This window comes from Scyliorhinus canicula, chromosome 19, assembly GCF_902713615.1.
Source record: "Scyliorhinus canicula chromosome 19, sScyCan1.1, whole genome shotgun sequence".
NCBI lineage: Eukaryota > Metazoa > Chordata > Chondrichthyes > Carcharhiniformes > Scyliorhinidae > Scyliorhinus > Scyliorhinus canicula.
Genome location: NC_052164.1, coordinates 105,577,469 through 105,594,085, shown reverse-complemented (window position 1 = coordinate 105,594,085; position 16,617 = coordinate 105,577,469). Strand labels below are relative to the sequence as shown.

General features: G+C 52.5%; 1 protein-coding gene across 2 annotated transcripts in view; it reads right to left on the bottom strand.

Annotated features, from left to right (window-relative positions):
• Positions 1-4,543: 4,543 nt before the first annotated feature.
• Positions 4,544-16,617, bottom strand: part of LOC119954286 (apolipoprotein A-IV-like) — an 81,425-nt gene continuing 69,351 nt past the window's right edge. The window contains exons 1-3 of one of the 2 annotated variants that reach the window (XM_038779381.1): positions 11,738-12,001; positions 10,333-10,435; positions 4,544-6,960 (exon numbers count right to left, since the gene is read on the bottom strand). In XM_038779381.1, the coding sequence (XP_038635309.1) occupies positions 6,132-6,960; positions 10,333-10,435; positions 11,738-11,789 (984 nt within the window). In that variant the 5' untranslated portion in view covers positions 11,790-12,001 and the 3' untranslated portion in view covers positions 4,544-6,131. Of the gene's footprint in view, positions 6,961-10,332; positions 10,436-11,737; positions 12,002-16,617 lie in introns of those variants that run through there. The other variant, XM_038779382.1, reaches the window with a different exon arrangement.

The window sequence follows — 16,617 nt, the reverse complement described above, 5'->3', positions numbered from 1 at the left end:
CAACTCTCGTGTCGGAACAAGCGAGGAGTGGGGTCCATCTCTAGGACAGAGTCCACCAATCTCTGTCTCTCCACCCTCCCAGGAGATATCTCCCCCAATGGCTGCCTCCGGGCTTCTCCTCACAACGTGGAATACGAGATAGTGTCACTCCTATTAAACTCAATGGACTCTGCTGGTGGAGAATATCCTCTGACAGAATCCTTTGTCCATCAATCTCCACCGGGGGGGGGGGGGGGGGGGGGGGGCTCTGAGGGGCCCAGCTCCAACATCCAATCTACAGAATGTGGAGGATGATCCCAAATAACTATTGCCGAGTGTCCCGCTCACTTCACCCCAGGGAGGAGGGACCAACCCACCACAAAAAAGTCAATATGATGGACCTGGTGGACATGAGAAAAAATAGAAAAATCCTTCTCCCTCGGATGTAGACATCGGGACGGGTCTCCTGCAAAAAACATCACATCAGCTTTCAAACTCTTCAGGTGTGCAAACGCCCGGGACCTGTTTACTGGTCTGTTCAGCCGCCTTATATTCCAAACGACTGCCGACAGGGGAATATCTACCCCATCCCCCGATCCAGAGTCAGCCATTCCCCCCACATGGGGTAACGCACCAACTGCCCCGAGAGAGCCAACACGCAAGATGGATGGTGCAGCACGCTAGCACAGTGGTTAGCACTGTTGCTTCATAGCTCCAGGGTGCCAGGTTTGATTCCCCGCTGTTCGCCTTGTTGCTGTTTGCTTGTTTGTACCACACCGAGTTGAACACTGTGTCTGTACACCGCGGTCTTGATGAACGCCACACGCCTCGGCACCAGTTCTGCTCCCACAAGCTGGTGAAGCCTGAGTCAGGGCCCTCCCATTTACAGCCACAATGGTCTTTTAGCCACCACTGGAATCATTCCTTCTCCTGGTAGCTATGGAAACGCAGAATGGCCACCTGCGGAGGATCACCAGGACGGGGCTTTTGCCTGAGCGAGCGGTGGATGGGCCAGGTGACCTCAGGAGGAGATGCCGTTCCATCCTCCTCCACCATCAACCCAAACATCTGCGGCATGTATTCCATAGGGTCCGGGTCCTCTGGCAGACCCACAATTCTCAGGTTCCGCCTTTTGGAGCAATTCTCCAGGTTGTCCACCCTGAGCGCCTTATTATCCCCGACCACCCATTACCACCTCCACTTCCTGGATGTTGATCTGGTCACTCTGCCTCAAGAGGGTCACCTCCACACCCTGCATCACCTCGCTTTGCGCCTTTACCATTTGGTCTGACTCTGCCAAGGTGGCACTAATGGGGGAAAGGGCACATTCCATTGCTCTGCCAGGTTCTCACAGACAACCTGCTGGAACTGTCTCTCACATGGTTCTGAGTCTGTGGACATCATCTCAGACTAAAGGGACGATCCTTTAAAACAGAGATGAGGAGGAATTTCTTCAGCCAGAGGGTGGTGAATCTGTGGAACTCTTTGCCGCAGAAGGCTGTGGAGGCCAAATCACTGAGTGTCTTTAAGACAGAGATAGATAGGTTCTTGATCAATAAGGGGATCAGGGGTTATGGGGAGAAGGCAGCAGAATGGGGATGAGAAAAATATCAGCCATGATTGAATGGCGAAGCAGACTCAATGGGCCGAGTGGTCTAATTCTGCTCCGATGTCGTATGGAATTCTCTAACACAGACAACACCGTAGGCTGAGTATCTCAGATATTTTGATTGACAAGGGACTCGATGGCTACGGGAAAGTGGAGTTAAGGCATTAATCTGTTCATATATGCTGCACCAGAGGGAGAGTCACACCCTGGGAATGGGAGCTCGGGCTCAGCACAGCAATTTGAGCGGGTCAGTACTGAGGGAGTGCTGCACTGTCAGAGGGTCAGTACTGAGGGAGTGCTGCACTGTCAGAGGGTCAGTACTGAGGGAGTGCCGCACTGTCAGAGGGTCAGTACTGAGGGAGTGCCGCACTGTCAGAGGGTCAGTACTGAGGGAGTGCTGCACTGTCAGAGGGTCAGTACTGAGGGAGTGCCGCACTGTCAGAGGGTCAGTACTGAGGGAGTGCCGCACTGTCAGAGGGTCAGTACTGAGGGAGCGCTGCACTGTCAGAGGGTCAGTACTGAGGGAGTGCTGCTCTGTCAGAGGGTCAGTACTGAGGGAGTGCTGCACTGTCAGAGGGTCAGTACTGAGGGAGTGCTGCACTGTCAGAGGGTCAGTACTGAGGGAGTGCCGCACTGTCAGAGGGTCAGTACTGAGGGAGTGCCGCACTGTCAGAGGGTCAGTACTGAGTGAGTGCTGCACTGTCAGAGGGTCAGTACTGAGGGAGTGCTGCACTGTCAGAGGGTCAGTACTGAGGGAGCGCTGCACTGTCAGAGGGTCAGTACTGGGGGAGTGCAGCACTGTCAGAGGGTCAGTACTGAGGGAGCGCTGCACTGTCAGAGGGTCAGTACTGGGGGAGTGCTGCACTGTCAGAGGGTCAGTACTGAGGGAGTGCTGCACTGTCAGAGGGTCAGTACTGAGGGAGCCCTGCACTGTCAGAGGGTCAGTACTGAGGGAGCCCCGCACTGTCAGAGGGTCAGTACTGAGGGAGCCCTGCACTGTCAGAGGGTCAGTACTGAGGGAGTGCCACACTGTCAGAGGGTCAGTACTGAGGGAGTGCTGCACTGTCAGAGGGTCAGTACTGAGGGAGTGCCGCACTGTCAGAGGGTCAGTACTGAGGGAGTGCTGCACTGTCAGAGGGTCAGTACTGAGGGAGTGCCGCACTGTCAGAGGGTCAGTACTGAGAGAGTGCTGCACTGTCAGAGGGTCAGTACTGAGGGAGTGCTGCACTGTCAGAGGGTCAGTACTGAGGGAATGCCGCACTGTCAGAGAGTCAGTACTGAGGGAGTGCCGCACTGTCAGAGGGTCAGTACTGAGGGAGTGCCGCACTGCCAGAGGGTCAGTACTGAGAGAGTGCTGCACTGTCAGAGGGTCAGTACTGAGGGAGTGCTGCACTGTCAGAGGGTCAGAACTGAGGGAGTGCCGCACTGTCAGAGGGTCAGTACTGAGGGAGTGCCGCACTGTCAGAGGGTCAGTACTGAGGGAGTGCTGCACTGTCAGAGGGTCAGTACTGAGGGAGTGCTGCACTGTCAGAGGGTCAGTACTGAGGGAGTGCTGCACTGTCAGAGGGTCAGTACTGAGGGAGTGCCGCACTGTCAGAGGGTCAGTGCTGCATTGTCAGAGGGTCAGTACTGAGGGAGTGCTGCATTGTCAGAGGGTCAGTACTGAGGGAGTGCCGCACTGTCAGAGGGTCAGTACTGAGGGAATGCCGCACTGTCAGAGGGTCAGTACTGAGGGAGTGCTGCACTGTCAGAGGGTCAGTACTGAGGGAATGCCGCACTGTCAGAGGGTCAGTACTGAGAGAGTGCTGCACTGTCAGAGGGTCAGTACTGAGGGAGTGCTGCACTGTCAGAGGGTCAGTACTGAGGGAGTGCCGCACTGTCAGAGGGTCAGTACTGAGGGAGTGCTGCACTGTCAGAGGGTCAGTACTGAGGGAATGCCGCACTGTCAGAGAGTCAGTACTGAGGGAGTGCCGCACTGTCAGAGGGTCAGTACTGAGGGAGTGCCGCACTGTCAGAGGGTCAGTACTGAGAGAGTGCTGCACTGTCAGAGGGTCAGTACTGAGGGAGTGCTGCACTGTCAGAGGGTCAGAACTGAGGGAGTGCCGCACTGTCAGAGGGTCAGTACTGAGGGAGTGCCGCACTGTCAGAGGGTCAGTACTGAGGGAGTGCTGCACTGTCAGAGGGTCAGTACTGAGGGAGTGCTGCACTGTCAGAGGGTCAGTACTGAGGGAGTGCTGCACTGTCAGAGGGTCAGTACTGAGGGAGTGCCGCACTGTCAGAGGGTCAGTGCTGCATTGTCAGAGGGTCAGTACTGAGGGAGTGCTGCATTGTCAGAGGGTCAGTACTGAGGGAGTGCCGCACTGTCAGAGGGTCAGTACTGAGGGAATGCCGCACTGTCAGAGGGTCAGTACTGAGGGAGTGCTGCACTGTCAGAGGGTCAGTACTGAGGGAATGCCGCACTGTCAGAGGGTCAGTACTGAGAGAGTGCTGCACTGTCAGAGGGTCAGTACTGAGGGAGTGCTGCACTGTCAGAGGGTCAGTACTGAGGGAGTGCCACACTGTCAGAGGGTCAGTACTGAGGGAGTGCCGCACTGTCAGAGGGGTCAGTACTGAGGGAGTGCCGCACTTTAAGAGGGTCAGTACTTAGGGAGTGCTGCACTGTCAGAGGGTCAGTACTGAGGGTGTGCTGCACTGTCAGAGGGTCAGTACTGAGGGATTGCTGCACTGTCAGTGGGTCAGTACTGAGGCAGTGCCGCACTGTCAGAGGGTCAGTACCTCTGACCCGATGGGATGGACAATCGGGAGCTGGCGGCCAATGCAATGATCTCACCCCTGACTGGTGGCGGGAAGGAGTTTGTTGTAACTGTAAAAATGCAGATACTTTGACCAATTTATTAATCAAGCGTTTTACCCAGATGTCTTTATTGATGAGGTGAACAAGGGTCAACACAGGTGTAACATTCAACCAAATTTATTTAATAATCAGTAAAATCAGTTACTCTTAAATTATCTCAAAATATTATTTAGAGATTCCACCTATCTGAATAGTCCCCACACTGCGGCTCCAATTCTCTGAGTCTCGATATCCTCACAGTCTGACTTCATGTCTTCAGCCTTGCATGCTGCTGCCTCCCAGGGCCCCCCAGGGACCCCTGTAATGGGGGGAGCCCTATAATATGCCACCCTCCCACAGGGACCCCTGTAACAGGGGGACCCCTGTAACAGGGGGACCCCCTCTCCGACCCCCTGACTGAAGAAACACCCTCTAACAATCTGCCGGCCTAAGTGGTGAAACCTCAATGTTTATCAACATTGACCACATCAAAGAGATGTAAGTGCACTAAGTGCATTCCAAACACCCAAGCGTGTGATTTCATTGCACCTGCCTCTGTTTTATGTGGTCAGTGTTTATAAACATCGGGGTTTCACGATAAGGCCACTAAAGTGTGAAGGGATATGAATGTATCAAAGTTGTTGGGGGCTTGGTTGGGCTGATTTGGGGTGTTGGAGGTACGGTTGAGCTGATTTGGGGTGGTGGGGGCTTGGTTGAGCTGATTTGGGGTGGTGGGGGCTCGGCTGGGCTGATTTGGGGTGGTGGGGGCTCGGTTGGGCTGATTTGGGGTGCTGGGGGTGCGGTTGGGCTGAATTGGGGTGGTGGGGGCTCGGTTGGGATGATTTGGGGTGGTGGAGGCTCGGTTGGGTTGATTTGTGGTGGTGGGGGCTCGGTTGGGATGATTTGGGGTGCTGGGGGTGCGGTTGAGCTGATTTGGGGTGGTGGGGGCTCGGTTGGGCTGATTTGGGGTGGTGGGGGCTCGGCTGGGCTGATTTGAGGTGGTGGAGGCTTGGTTGGGCTGATTTGGGGTGGTGGAGGTTGGTGTGGTCGGGTCGATAGTGGGATTTCCTGGGAATCTCTCGTATCCCACACTGTGTATAAATTTGCACGGCGTGGGGAGTGAATTGCATCCTGCTTTACAACCACCAGGGGATCGCAAACTGGTGCAATCAGCTGCGGCTGAATCTGGGATCAGTGACAATGAATCCCGGAAACGTTGATGTGGCTTGTCCTCAGTGCCCTGGAGTCAGACTGCCCTTCATCATTTCACCAGGTTAGAGCAGAGATTCTAGAGAGGAGGTGGGGGAGGAGAGTGAGGAGTGGGGAAATAAAAAGAGAAGAAATGAGGGTCGGATAGAAAGGAGAGAGAGGAGTCAGAGCAAGAGTGGAGAGAGTGGCAAGGGGATTGAAGGAAGAGATGGGGGAGAACAGAAAGGAGTGGGGATGGGGTGGGGGCTGACGAAGATGAAACAGGCGAACTGATGAAGAAAGCAACAAAATGGAAGAACCAGTTTGACCAGGAATCTAATAAAGATTACTTTGAAAACAGTGAAAAAATATGGAGCACTATTAACTGTGGCATTCTTTAAACAGATGTGCATCAGCTATCATCCATCTAAAATTTTAATTAAGTGATGTTAAAATTATTGCTTTTTACAAGTGATCAATAGCATAGTTCTCCACAGTCCAGTTTCATTCATTTTCCATTTCTCAGCCATTTTGCATTTCCTGGAGGATATAAGATGACATGTTTGCAAGGTGCAATTGAATTTCTTGTCTAATGCTTTCTTGATATGGGGAAAGCCTCTTTTTCATATTTACCAGCTTCTGTTTGACAACCTTGTTGATTTTTAAGGATTTGGGGTTCTGATCTAATGCCTTGTCCACCAAGGCAAGGTTGTGTTTCAGTTCTGAAATATAGTCAGTCACAGTTTGGTTTTTCCTGTTCTCAGGTAGAATCCCTGTTTGCCCTGAGGTATAGGGGGCCAGAAGTCTCACATTCTCCTTGATCTTTGCCTCAATCACATGAGAATTTGGATAATTACTTGGAATACTTCCAACTTGGTGGGTCACTCTGAGGGATCCTGTCTCAACATCGGGATGCAGCTTCCTCAGAATCTCCTGAATTTTCTCATCAAACCTCTTGCCCCCACTTCCTTTATCCAGGTTTTCATACACTACTTTGGTCAGTGGAATCAAAACTCGCCCCTGACTTTTTCTGTTATCTTTGAATTTGTCCTGACGTGTTTTGCTCTGGCGGAATTCCTTAGCGTTATTCCTCGTCTTGTGGCAGACTTTCGCATCACTGTAAGGGATCTGACGACATTTTTTGGGGTTTCTGCTGAGGCTGTGGTTGACCCCATCAGCAAAAGGAGAAAGTTTTGTCCTCGGGACCTGCAGCTCCTGCCTGATCCTCTGTTGAAGATTCTCAGTGTCGACTTTCATCTTCAAACGAAGCTCGTCTGTGAGGGAAGCCAGTTTCTGGCGAAGATTCTCAGAGTAGCCATTTCCAGTCTCCAGGTTATCCTTTAAAGAATTACTGAAATTAAAACAGAGGAAAGGTGTTTTATACCTGACAGAATAGGAAAGTTGTGGATATGTTTGGGAGGCAATTGACAAACAGACTCTGAGTGATGTCTGCTGAGGTTAGTGGATTGCTGATTCCACAGAGAGGGTAATCTTATTCGATGTGCATTATACAGTTTGGTACAGCAATGGTTAGTCAGACTTGACTTAATGACGCCCATTTCATACTCAGCACCTGGAGATCTTTTGATTTTAGTGATTCTCTCCTTTTGTGCAATTTGTAATGTTTTAGGTTAGCACTGTTACCTCACAGCTCCAGGGTCCCAGGTTCAATTCCGGCCTCGGATCACTGTCTGTGTGGAGTCTGCACTTTCTCCCCGTGTGTGCGTGGGTTTCCTCCGGGCGCTCCGGTTTCCTCCCACAGTCCAAAGATGTGTAAGTCAAGTGGATTGGCCGTGCTAAATTGCCCTTAATGTCTGAAAATGTTAGATGGGGTTTTGGAGATACGGCAGAGGAGTGGGTCTAGGTAGGGTGCTCTTTCAGAGGGTCGGTGCAGATTCGATGGGCCGACTATTTGAAGTTGAGTAGAGCAACACTCAGTAGCTACCATTGACTGTCTGATCACTGACTGGCCACAACTGGTCCCAATAAACTGCCCACTGACTGTCCAATAAACTGCCCACTGACTGCCCAATAAACTGCCCACTGACTGTCCAATAAACTGCCCACTGACTGCCCAATAAACTGCCCACTGACTGCCCAATAAACTGCCCAATGACTGTCCAATAAACTGCCCACTGACTGCCCAATAAACTGCCCAATGACTGTCCAATAAACTGCCCACTGACTGCCCAATAAACTGCCCAATGACTGTCCAATAAACTGCCCACTGACTGTCCAATAAACTGCCCGCTGACTGCCCAATAAACTGCCCACTGACTGCCCAATAAACTGCCCACTGACTGTCCAATAAACTGCCCACTGACTGCCCAATAAACTGCCCACTGACTGTCCAATAAACTGCCCACTGACTGCCCAATAAACTGCTCACTGACTGCCCAATAAACTGCCCACTGACTGTCCAATAAACTGCCCACTGACTGCCCAATAAACTGCCCACTGACTGTCCAATAAACTGCCCACTGACTGCCCAATAAACTGCCCACTGACTGCCCAATAAACTGCCCAATGACTGTCCAATAAACTGCCCACTGACTGCCCAATAAACTGCCCAATAAACTGCCCACTGACTGCCCAATGACTGTCCAATAAACTGCCCACTGACTGTCCAATAAACTGCCCGCTGACTGCCCAATAAACTGCCCACTGACTGCCCAATAAACTGCCCACTGACTGTCCAATAAACTGCCCACTGACTGCCCAATAAACTGCCCACTGACTGTCCAATGACTGTCCAATAAACTGCCCACTGACTGCCCAATAAACTGCCCACTGACTGTCCAATAAACTGCCCACTGACTGCCCAATAAACTGCCCACTGACTGTCCAATGACTGTCCAATAAACTGCCCACTGACTGTCTACTGACTGCCCACTGACTGTCCAATAAACTGCCCACTGACTGCCCAATAATCTGCCCACTGACTGTCCACTGACTGCCCACTGACTGCCCATTGACTTCCCACAGACTGCCCACTGACTGCCCATTGACTTCCCACTGACTGTCCAATAAACTGCCCACTGACTGCCCAATAAACTGCCCACTGACTGCCCAATAAACTGCCCACTGACTGCCCAATAAACTGCCCACTGACTGCCCAATAAACTGCCCAATGACTGTCCACTGACTGTCCAATAAACTGCCCACTGACTGCCCAATAAACTGCCCACTGACTGTCCAATAAACTGCCCACTGACTGTCCAATAAACTGCCCACTGACTGTCCAATAAACTGCCCACTGACTGCCCAATAAACTGCCCACTGACTACCCAATAAACTGCCCAATGACTGCCCAATAAAATGCCCACTGACTGTCCAATAAACTGCCCGCTGACTGCCCAATAAACTGCCCACTGACTGTCCAATAAACTGCCCACTGACTGCCCAATAAACTGCCCACTGACTGCCCAATAAACTGCCCACTGACTGTCCAATAAACTGCCCACTGACTGTCCAATAAACTGCCCAATAAACTGCCCACTGACTGCCCAATAAACTGCCCACTGACTGCCCAATAAACTGCCCAATAAACTGCCCACTGACTGCCCAATAAACTGCCCACTGACTGTCCAATAAACTGCCCACTGACTGTCCACTGACTGCCCAATAAACTGCCCAATAAACTGCCCACTGACTGCCCAATAAACTGCCCACTGACTGTCCAATAAACTGCCCACTGACTGTCCAATAAACTGCCCAATAAACTGCCCAATAAACTGCCCACTGACTGCCCAATAAACTGCCCACTGACTGTCCAATAAACTGCCCACTGACTGTCCACTGACTGCCCAATAAACTGCCCAATAAACTGCCCACTGACTGCCCAATAAACTGCCCACTGACTGTCCAATAAACTGCCCACTGACTGTCCAATAAACTGCCCACTGACTGTCCACTGACTGCCCAATAAACTGCCCAATAAACTGCCCACTGACTGTCCAATAAACTGCCCACTGACTGCCCAATAAACTGCCCACTGACTGTCCAATAAACTGCCCACTGACTGCCCAATAAACTGCCCACTGACTGTCCAATAAACTGCCCACTGACTGCCCAATAAACTGCCCACTGACTGTCCACTGACTGCCCACTGACTGTCCAATAAACTGTCCATTGACTGTCCAATAAACTGCCCACTGACTGCCCAATAAACTGTCCACTGACTGCCCAATAAACTGCCCACTGACTGCCCTATAAACTGCCCACTTACTGTCCAATAAACTGCCCACTGACTGTCCAATAAACTGCTCACTGACTGCCCAATAAACTGCCCACTGACTGCCCAATAAACTGCCCACTTACTGCCCAATAAACTGCCCACTGACTGCCCAATAAACTGTCCACTGACTGCCCAATAAACTGCCCACTGACTGTCCATTTATGACTCTCTGACCACTGACTATCCATTAACCATCCAATGAGATGTGCTCCTGTTGACCCTCACGCAGACCCATTCCTGATTGAGTTCAAGCACATGACAGAATTTGATCACTCATGACAGTCCCATGTTAGTCCCGTGGCAGGCCCGTGATAATCCAGTGACAGGCCCATGACAGTTCCATGACAGCCCCATGATAGTCCCATTACAGCCCCGTGACAGTGAGGTTGGGAGACAAAGTGGAAAGTTTCTTCAGGATCTTCAAGAAATGCTCTTTTGTTGTTGTGTGAGGCGTGAGCTAATGGTTCAACAATCCCCATTACTCACCCAATTGGTTGCTTTGCTCTGGCCTTGGCTTTTCTGGTTTTCCTGAGATAGTAATTGTGGGGATCACCTTGCAGCCGTTTGTCATTGACGGCAGCCCAGGAACCTGTCAGAAAGGAAGGAAGAGGCTGAGAGGAAGCTCTCAGAGAATACACAATAAATCTATTTGTTCACGCAGATTGTAAATCTTAAAATTGTTGGTTCAGAATTGGATGTGTTGACTTCACAGAGATGATTCTCTGTTTCGGAGAATAGGTGCTGATGTGAGACTGATTGAGGCGGTGTCGATGGGGGGCGGGGGGGGTGACTGCAGGAGCCATTCAGGAAACATTAATAGGTCAGCAATGGCGGCAGGTGGAACGAGGGCAATTCCAACGCAGGCTGGTGTCGGATTGGCCGCAGTCGGGAAGGGCACTCGAGAGGCTGACAAGCTGCAGAAAGCTCTCTGCTCCCCGCGCATTCTCATTCCAGCCAGGAAGATGCCACCCCAGAGAGTGGCACAGACACAGAGCACGAGATACTGCTGGACGCCTTGGAGGGAGGCGGGACACGCTATTCCCCAAGGTAGGACGGAGGCTGTCACCCGCAACGTCAACAGAGCCTGGGTAGAGGCCTTCAGCGCCATGGGCCCCACCACGAGGACTGGGCAGCAACAGTGCAGGAAGGAGCTGCACAACCTCCTCAGGGCAGGAGTCACCCGCTCCGTACCCCTGACACCACCCCCGTCCCACACTCCCCACACCCACCCCATGCGGCCCCCACCTGGCAGATTGGTAGGCCACCCCACCTTGCCCCATTCTATAGGGTGATCGAACCCCACCCAGCAGCAGCTCCCTCGCATCACCCTGTACCACATGCCAACACCCATACACCCCGCCATGTCCGGATGCCCTGCACACACATGGCCACCAGCTGCGGACCCCCTGTGCTGTTCCAGTGTCTCACACGATGCATCATCTGTCTCACCAGGAGAAGGCGGCCCACATTCACTGGGAGGGAGAAGACCGGAGGGGACCCACCAGACCTGTGCCCCCCTCATCGTCATGGAGCAGAGAGAGTTGGACTTGGTTGGCGGGCAGGGAAAGCGGCAGGTGGCAGGAGGCTGGCATAGGACAACCAAGTGGGACCCAATGCGTAGCGATGTCCCAAATGCACGTGAGTGACTCCCCTCACCCCTCTTCACACCATGCCAACGTGTGATCTCACCATGCGTCCTGTCTTGTGTCTGGTAGGGTCACTTCCCGATGAGGTGGGATGGACTAGTGTCCCTCCCCCCCCCCCACCACACCCCACAACAGTCTTGGCCCCCCTGCCCTAACCTCGTGACACCCTGGAGTACACACTGAGGGATGACACTGATTTCCCATCACAGCTTCTCCAACACCCTCACCATCCCAGAGACACTCACCTCGGTTTGGCATTTTGGTGAAGAGGCTCCTGGGGCACCATCTGGTGCGCATCACACAGCTGCTCCACAGCAGGTGGAGGGAGTAACTCCCGAGGGGGTGGACGGTCAGAGGGCAGCCCGACCCCAGGGACTAGCTGCCGTACAAACAGGTCTCGGGCTTCTGGCAGAGAGTTCCACAGATTCACCACCCTCTGGCTGAAGAAATTCCTCCTCATCTCTGTTTTAAAGGATCGTCCCTTTAGTCTGAGATGGTGTCCTCTGCTTCTAGTTTTTCCTACAAGTGGAAACATCCTCTCCACTTCCACTCTATCCAGGCCTCGCAGTATCCTGTAAGTTTCAATAAGATCCCCCCTCATCCTTCTAAACTCCGAGTACAGACCCAGAGTCCTCAACCGTTCCTCATACAACAAGTTCTTCATTCCAGGGATCATTCTTGTGAACCATCTCTGGACCCTTTCCAAGGCCAACACATCCTTCCTTAGATACTGGGCCCAAAACTGCTCACAATACTCCAAATAGGGTCTGACCAGAACCTTATACAGCCTCAGAAGTACATCCCTGGTCTTGTATTCTAGCCCTCTCGACATGAATGCTAACATTGCATTTGCCTTCCTAACTGCCGACTGAACCTGCACGTTAACCTTCAGAGAATCGTGAACAAGGACTCCCAAGTCCCTTTGTGCTTCTGATATCCTAAATCAGATCCTTCTGGTGGTGAACCTGTGGAGTTGTTTACCACAGAAGGCTGTGGAGGCCAAATCACTGAGTGTCTTTAAAACAGAGATAGATAGGTTATTGATTAATAAGGGGATCGGGGTTATGGGGAGAAGGCAGGAGAATGGGGATGAGAAAAATATCAGCCATGATTGAATGTCGGAGCAGACTCGATGGGCTGAGTGGCCTAATTCTGCTCTATGTCTTATGGTTTTATATAATTCCCGAGAATTAATTGAATTCCTGCAATGGGTAATGTTTCTGCCATGTCGACAACTACCTCCCCTCTCTTCAAGCTACTCTGTAAGCGTATTACTACTAACAGAATTTATTTTCTTTCTCCGAGTTTGCTGCTGATCAATGTTGTTTCTTTTAATATCACCTCTGGGTAACAAATGCCATTATTCCACATTAGGGTTAACTTGCATCTGTATCTATGTAACATTTGAATAACTTTTCCCCTTTGATCCTGTCCACATGGAAATATTTTATCCCAGCATCCATTCTTTAATCACATCTGCCACCTGCTGGCCACTCTGCTACTGTCACGTTCCCTCCTCGTGTCTATCATAGAATTTACAGTGAGTGTTCAAATCAAACCTGCTTCTCCTGTTCTACAGCCTCTCATTTCAGATTTCCAGTTTTAAGATTGATTACATCCTGCAGCAACCATTTAACCTCCAGCGGAGCGATTTGGTGTGGCCCAGCTTATTGCAATGAAAACATCTGGGGCTGGATTCTCCAATATTGGGGCTATGTCCCCACTCCCACGTAAAAACACTGGCGTTTCACTCTCGACTTTGCTTACAAAAATCAAGAGTGATTCTCCTACCTGCCGGGGGCTAGCAGGGAACTGGAGTTCTTCTGGCAGCTCTGGCTGTGAATATGGGCCCCCACACTTCCAGTCGAGAGTCCGCGCATGCGCAGGCGCCTTGCGACATGTCGGACTCAGACCGCGGACCAACATCGAGTATGTAGGGGGCGCCGCCTGCGGATCCGAGCCGCTCGATTGCTGCCCTGGCCGCCCATGAGGCCCCCCACCCCCCAGTGCTCGATCCCCCCCCCCCCCCATAACAGGGCAGCTGCAGACTCAGTCCACACTCGCCACGCAAAGTTCCCGACGGCCAATACGCGGCCAGTTTTGGGCGGAGAATCGGTGGGGCGGGGGGGTCTCTGTCAATGGCCATGCCACGTAATTCGAGCGCGAGCGATTCTCCAGGGTCCAGAGACTCGCGGGAGGGGTGCCTGCTACGATTTCTGCGTAAAGATCGATTCTCTGAGGTGGGATTCTCCTCTTGCCGACGCCGATTTCGTAATCGGTGATTGGGCGGAGAATCGCTGTTCAGAACAAATCGGGCCAAGTTTAGACCAATGCCTATTTTCGGATGCTCCACCCCCTCAAAAACAGCATCATCGGGGATATGCCGCACGCCATTGGGACAGCCTCAGGATGTTACCTGAAGGCCCTCCACGATGCTCCGCCCTGGATGGGGGGGAGGTGGCTGTGCTGCTGGCTGGGGGTCTGGTGGGGGGTGGTCCAGGGGTGGGATGGGAGGGGTCTGGGGAGGGCTCCGGGAGCACTATTTGGCAGCTTGAGTCCGCACATGGCTGGCACCATGTTGTACGGCACAAACGCTGCAGGTCATCGCCATGCGCATGCCACAAACCCACCAATTCTCCAGCCGTTTATTTTGTAAAGGCCATGCGTTTTACGTGGCATGGCTGCTCACCCCTCACCGGTCGGAGGGTCAGTGCTGGGGCCTCATTTTTTCATCGCAGAACTAGACACTTCCTCCGGACATATCCTCAAAATGGGAGAATCCACCTTTTTCATATCTCTCCCCCCCTTCTGGAGACACCGTTGTATTTTGGCCTCCTTTGAGTTTCTGACCATTCCCTCTCTGTCTGACCTGTCCTGTCTCTCGCACCTTCCCAAGTTCTAACTTCCTCCAATTCAAAATTGGGCCTAAGGAAGGGCTTTGGTCTGTGAACCAGCTCATAGCCGCCCGTAACCTCTGCTCCTTGTCTGGCAGTTCCATCTTTCTGTTCCTCAACATGAGTTCTAACCATGGTCGGCAACAAGTCTTTCAATTCCTCCAACAGAATTATCTCTGTGAGGGATCCACAGGTTTCTCCTATTTCCAAGGCCTTACCCACCGATCAGAATGACATTGCTTTCGAATTCAAGGTAAGTTTGTTCAGCCTGTTTGATCACAGCTCAAAGTTTCTGTTTGTTCTCTCTGGTATGAGCCCATTCCCCAAATACTGTCTCATAGTTTCTGGACATTTCCTCAGATAAGGTCCCATAGACTTCACCAGCTCTACCTACTGGTTTAGCCTGGGAGAGTCGGGTTCAACAATCTCGTGGCCCACCTCGGGTGAAATTCTCCGACCCCCAGCAGGATCGGAGAATCGCCTGGGGGCACCTAAAATCCCGCCCCCGCCATGGCAGAGATTCTCCGCCACCCAGGAAGTGGCGGAGGCAGGAATCTCGCCACTCCGATCGGAGAGGCCCCTGCGGTGATTCTCCGGCCCGGATGGGCCAAAGTCCCGCCGCTGGGAGGCCTCTCCCGCCGCCGAGGTTTGAACCACTTCTGGAACGGCGGGATCAGCGGCGCGAGTGGGCTCCCGGGGTCCTGGGGGGGCGGGGGGCGATCGAACCCCGGGGGGTGCCCCCACGGTGGCCTGGCCCGCGATCGGGGCCCCCCCTTCAGACTCCGGGCCAGTGCCCTGGCTGCTCTATTTTTATTCCGCGGCCGCCATGGCGGAAACGGAAGAGAACCCCACATTGCGCATGCGCCGGCAGTGACGTCAGCGGCCAGCTGCCGCTGTCGTCACTGCCGGCGCATGCGCGGACCGGCGAAAGCCTTTCGGCCAGCCCCGCTGCCGGGGGCGCCGGTTTTTTGTGCCAGTCTTCTGGTGCAAACCGCTCCGGCGCGGGGCTGGCCCCCAAAGGTGGGGAGAATTCCCCATCTTTGGGGAGGCCCGACCCCTGAGTGGTTGGCACCACTCCCCTACTCCGGGACCCTCCGTCACGCCGGGTAGGGGCGAATCCAGCCCCTCATCTGTTTCGCCATTTTTTAAAATATAAATTGAAAGTACTCAATTCTTTTTTCCCAATTAAGGGGCCAATCCACCGAACCCACATATCTTTGGGTTTGTGGAGCTGTTTAGCTATTTTCTGTCAAGCACAAAAAAATGTTTTGCCATCGCTCACATTGAATTTTGGTGGAGCTTGTACAGACCAGAACATCTACCAGGATCCTCCCGTCTAGAACCACCTTCCCCTGCTCTTTGCTCGAACATTTTGGTTGCTTTTGCTTGTGGGCAGAGTTGGATGCCTCTCTCTGTCTCTGTCACTCTCTCTGTCTCTTCCTCTCACTCTGTCTATCTCTCTCTTTGTCTCTCTCCCTCTCTGTCTATATGTTTATTTCTCAATGTCTTTTTTCTCTGTCTGTTTTACTCTCTCTGTCTGTCACTCATCCTCTCTCTCTCTGTGTGTCTCTGTCTCTCTCTCTCCCTATTCTGTCTATTTCTGTCTCTCTCTCTGTATCTGTCTCTCCCTCTCTCTCAGTCTCTGTGTATGTCTCTCTCTGTCTCTGTGTGTGTCTCTCTCTGTCTCTGTGTGTGTCTCTCTCTGTCTCTGTGTGTGTCTCTCTCTGTCTCTGTGTGTGTCTCTCTCTGTCTCTGTGTGTGTCTCTCTCTGTCTCTGTGTGTGTCTCTCTCTGTCTCTGTGTGTGTCTCTCTGTCTCTGTGTGTGTCTCTCTCTCTGTCTCTCTCGCCCCTCTCTGTCTCTGTGTGTGTCTCTCTCTGTCTCTGTGTGTGTCTCTCTCTGTCTGTGTGTGTCTCTCTCTCTGTCTCTCTCGCCCCCTCTGTCTCTGTGTGTCTCTCTCACCCCCTCTCTGTCTCTGTGTGTGTCTCTCTCTGTGTGTCTCTCTCCCCCCCCTCTCTCTGTCTCTGTGTGTCTCTGTCTCTCTCTTCCCCCCAAGTCTGTGTGTGTGAATATCTTTCTCTCTCTCACCGTCTCTGTGTGTCTCTCTCTTCCCCCCTCTCTATGTGTGTGTGTGTGTCTCTGTGTGTGTGTGTGTGTGTCTCTCTCTCTCTCTCTGTGTCTCTCTCCCCCCCCTCTCTCCCTGTGTGTGTGTGTCTCTCTCTCTCTGTCTGTG